The 3,040-nt window shown below is 44.6% G+C and overlaps 1 protein-coding gene across 1 annotated transcript in view; it reads left to right on the top strand.

Annotated features, from left to right (window-relative positions):
- The window catches only part of LOC107297673 (serine/threonine-protein kinase LMTK3-like), a gene marked incomplete at its 5' end in the record, with an annotated part of 60,408 nt that overhangs the window by 55,584 nt on the left and 1,784 nt on the right, over positions 1–3,040 (top strand). The window contains one exon of the mRNA XM_029286363.1: positions 2,125–2,385. Coding sequence (XP_029142196.1) covers positions 2,125–2,385 — 261 coding nt within the window. The remainder of the gene's footprint in view (positions 1–2,124; positions 2,386–3,040) is intronic.

The raw sequence follows: 3,040 nt of genomic DNA, 5'->3' as shown, positions 1-3,040 counted from the left end.
TTTAATTGGCGTTTATTGGGGAAATGTACTATGTTGTTTTAATATGCTGTGAGCCGCCCTGAGTCCCGTGGGGAGAAGGGCGGCATATAAGTCTTAAAAATAATAATAATAATAATAATAATAACTCAGGGGTAGGCAACCTTGGCTCTTTTATGACTCGTGGACTTCAACTCACAGAATTCCTGAGCCAGCATAGCTGGTTCAGGAATTCTGGGAGTTGAAGTCTACGAGTCATAAAAGAGCCAAGGTTGCCTACCCCTGTCCTAACTGTACGTCTGTCTATCTTTCTCTCTCCTTCCCTCCAGACCAACATGTGTAGATAGTTCAAGGCAGGCAATCCGTTCCTTGCATTGGGCCAATAATCAGCTGTCATAGTTGCTCATGAGATCTGGAGCTTCTCTAGACTTTATAGCTAAATGTCATTCATCAGCCTGTCCCTGAACTTCTCTTTGGTCTTTTGAAAGTCACATGAAGCAGTGGCCTGTGCCACAAATTGTGACAAATAAACAAATAGAGCCAGTTTGGTCTAGTGGTTAAGGCACCAGGCTAGCAGCTAGGAGACTTTGAGTTCTAGTCCCGCCTTAGGCATGAAAGCCAGCTGGGTGATTTTGGGGCCAGTCATTCTCTCTCAGCCCAATGTGCCACACAGGGTTGTTGTTGTGGGGAAAATAGGAGGTGGAAGATGTGTTGCATATGTTGATCGCCTTGAATTACTTTGTAAAAATAATAAAGGTGGGATCCAAATAAATAAATAATGGTGTCATAAATTGAGCTAAATTCCTTATACAGAGTTGGCCCCCTTCTAGTGGCTTAATAGTACTTTTCCAAGTACTCATAAGTGTTTCCCAGAGACTTATTCAATGACACACAGAGAGGCAAAGGATTTATGGAGCTTCCTATATTCAGAACACACTTTGGCATCTGTCTTCACTGTCTGACAAGTTGTCTTTGGGGCAGCCAGGCTTTAATCCTGCTTAGTTTAAGAGATGCTTTAGGAAGCCTAAATAGCCCTGAGGTGACCTCCTTTGGCCTGTAAGATCAAATACGGGCATCTGGAACTCCCATTCATTTTGACAGAGTCTACCCAGCAGATCAATGGACTGAGAGGGAAGCAGCAGTCAGGATTTTCCAGTACAAGTCCTCAAATTTCCTCCCTAGCATAATGGAAGAAAGGGAAGCCAGAACTTGCAGATGATAGGAAGACTTTTTTTTTAACACGAGTTATTGTACAAAGCATGCCAATAAAGTTTAGTTGCAGAAAGAATTTCCTCATGGTGAAATTACATGTTCTAACAGGGTGTGTGTGAGCATAGATCATTAGCCAGGTGTTTGTGAAACACATATATGTCTGTGAAAAGACTAGTTGATCTAAAGAACTAAAAGTGATTATGCTTCCATCCCGAAATTAACTTGTCAAATGGGAGCTGCAGAGCAGAAGGACCTGAGATGGAGTTGAGCAAATTGGAGGAATTAGGAAATAATGACATTAGGAAAATCTATGCATTGCTATATATTTTTTCCTACCGATGCATCTAAGCCCTACGAAGGAAATCTTTCTGCAGCTGTCTAGTTCTTGTGCTGTCTTCTACTCAGCAGTGACTCAAAGACTGGGCTCATACGATATATGGAACTTAAAGCTGGGTGAATTAAACAGAGCTGCTTTGCTCATAAAAAGCAACATGCTGTGCCCAAACAAATCAGCCAGACAATGGTCTAATACAGTGGTTCGCAACCTTTTCTTCACCACCCCATTTAAATGCCTTTTGTGGCCACGGACCATGGCCATGGGACCCCCAAGACTTAACTCAAGATTTAAATCATAACATTTCTTCAAGCCTTCACAGACCCCATGTGATGACATTACACACACACACACACACACACCAGGGATCTGTGGACCACAGGTTGAGAACCACCGGTCTAATATAATGGTCTGCTCACACAACGTATTCTTTTAGTCTACTTCAGCATGTTATGTGGACCCAGCCAGATTAAGATTTAAACATGACCTCATGTCAGAACTACTGATTATATTTTTATCTTCTTCTTTACTCTTGTAGCCTATAACAGTGAGCGCCAATCTAGTCCCCTTCCTACCCTCCCTCTTCTTCCTTCTCAACTCAGGTGGCAGTTTTGAGTGGGACGATGATTTCCCCCTCATGGCTCAGAACCCATCTTACGTCTCCATGGTGTCAGACCCCAGCACAGCACAGCCACACCCAGTCCTGTCTTCACCAGTGCCCATGACACCTGCCTTGTTGCCATCAGCCAAGCGGGCGGAGTCCAGCCTCGTGGACACTCTCAGATTCTCTCGCTTCACCGTTTATCCTGCCCTAGAGCCACATCGGCCTCCATCCTGTGATTCTGATTTGGGACCCACAGCTGGTAAGGGGCATAGAGGCACACCATTCTTATCCATTATCCTACGTAGGGGAGGTTTATTACATGGGACATAGTGAGGAAGGAAAATTCAATGTGGGGTTTTGTGGAGTTTTGGTTCCAGACCCGGTTACAGGCAGGAGTGGATGGTAGAGGAATGGCCTTTCGTATCTAAATGGACCTCCCCAAATTTCATCTTCATAGGATATTGAATTTTCACTCCCATAATTCCCAGCCAGAGAGTTGCCCAGGACTTCAGAAGAACCTAAACTGAAGAAAGTTGCTCTAAGCTAATCAAACCTTTTGATTGTATGGATGCTGTGGCCTTTCATTGAGCAATGGAGTTTCAGAGTAACCATACTGTTCTGTCCCCCGTCCGACCCACCCCCCCCAACCAGGCAGCCGAGGCCTGAAAAACTACTCGACACAGACAAAGGCAAATGAATTCCTTGGCAGCAACTCCGTAGCTGCCTGCCAAGCCTTTACTGATAAGACACAGCAAACAAAGATAACTCCACAATAACTTGCCAGAAAGCTTGCAACAGAATATCCATCAAAAATTGTCCGTCACGAAACTTCACATGCCACACCCCTTGCTTATATAGCCAGTGGGGTGTGGCCCAGTGACTCAGCTGAACTATCTGGCACGACGTGTCCGCTG

This window comes from Protobothrops mucrosquamatus, unplaced genomic scaffold, assembly GCF_001527695.2.
Source record: "Protobothrops mucrosquamatus isolate PMUCROS unplaced genomic scaffold, P.Mucros_1.0 scaffold3454, whole genome shotgun sequence".
NCBI lineage: Eukaryota > Metazoa > Chordata > Lepidosauria > Squamata > Viperidae > Protobothrops > Protobothrops mucrosquamatus.
The sequence above is the reverse complement of the archived record's forward strand: the minus strand, read 5'-3'. Positions and strand labels throughout refer to the sequence as shown.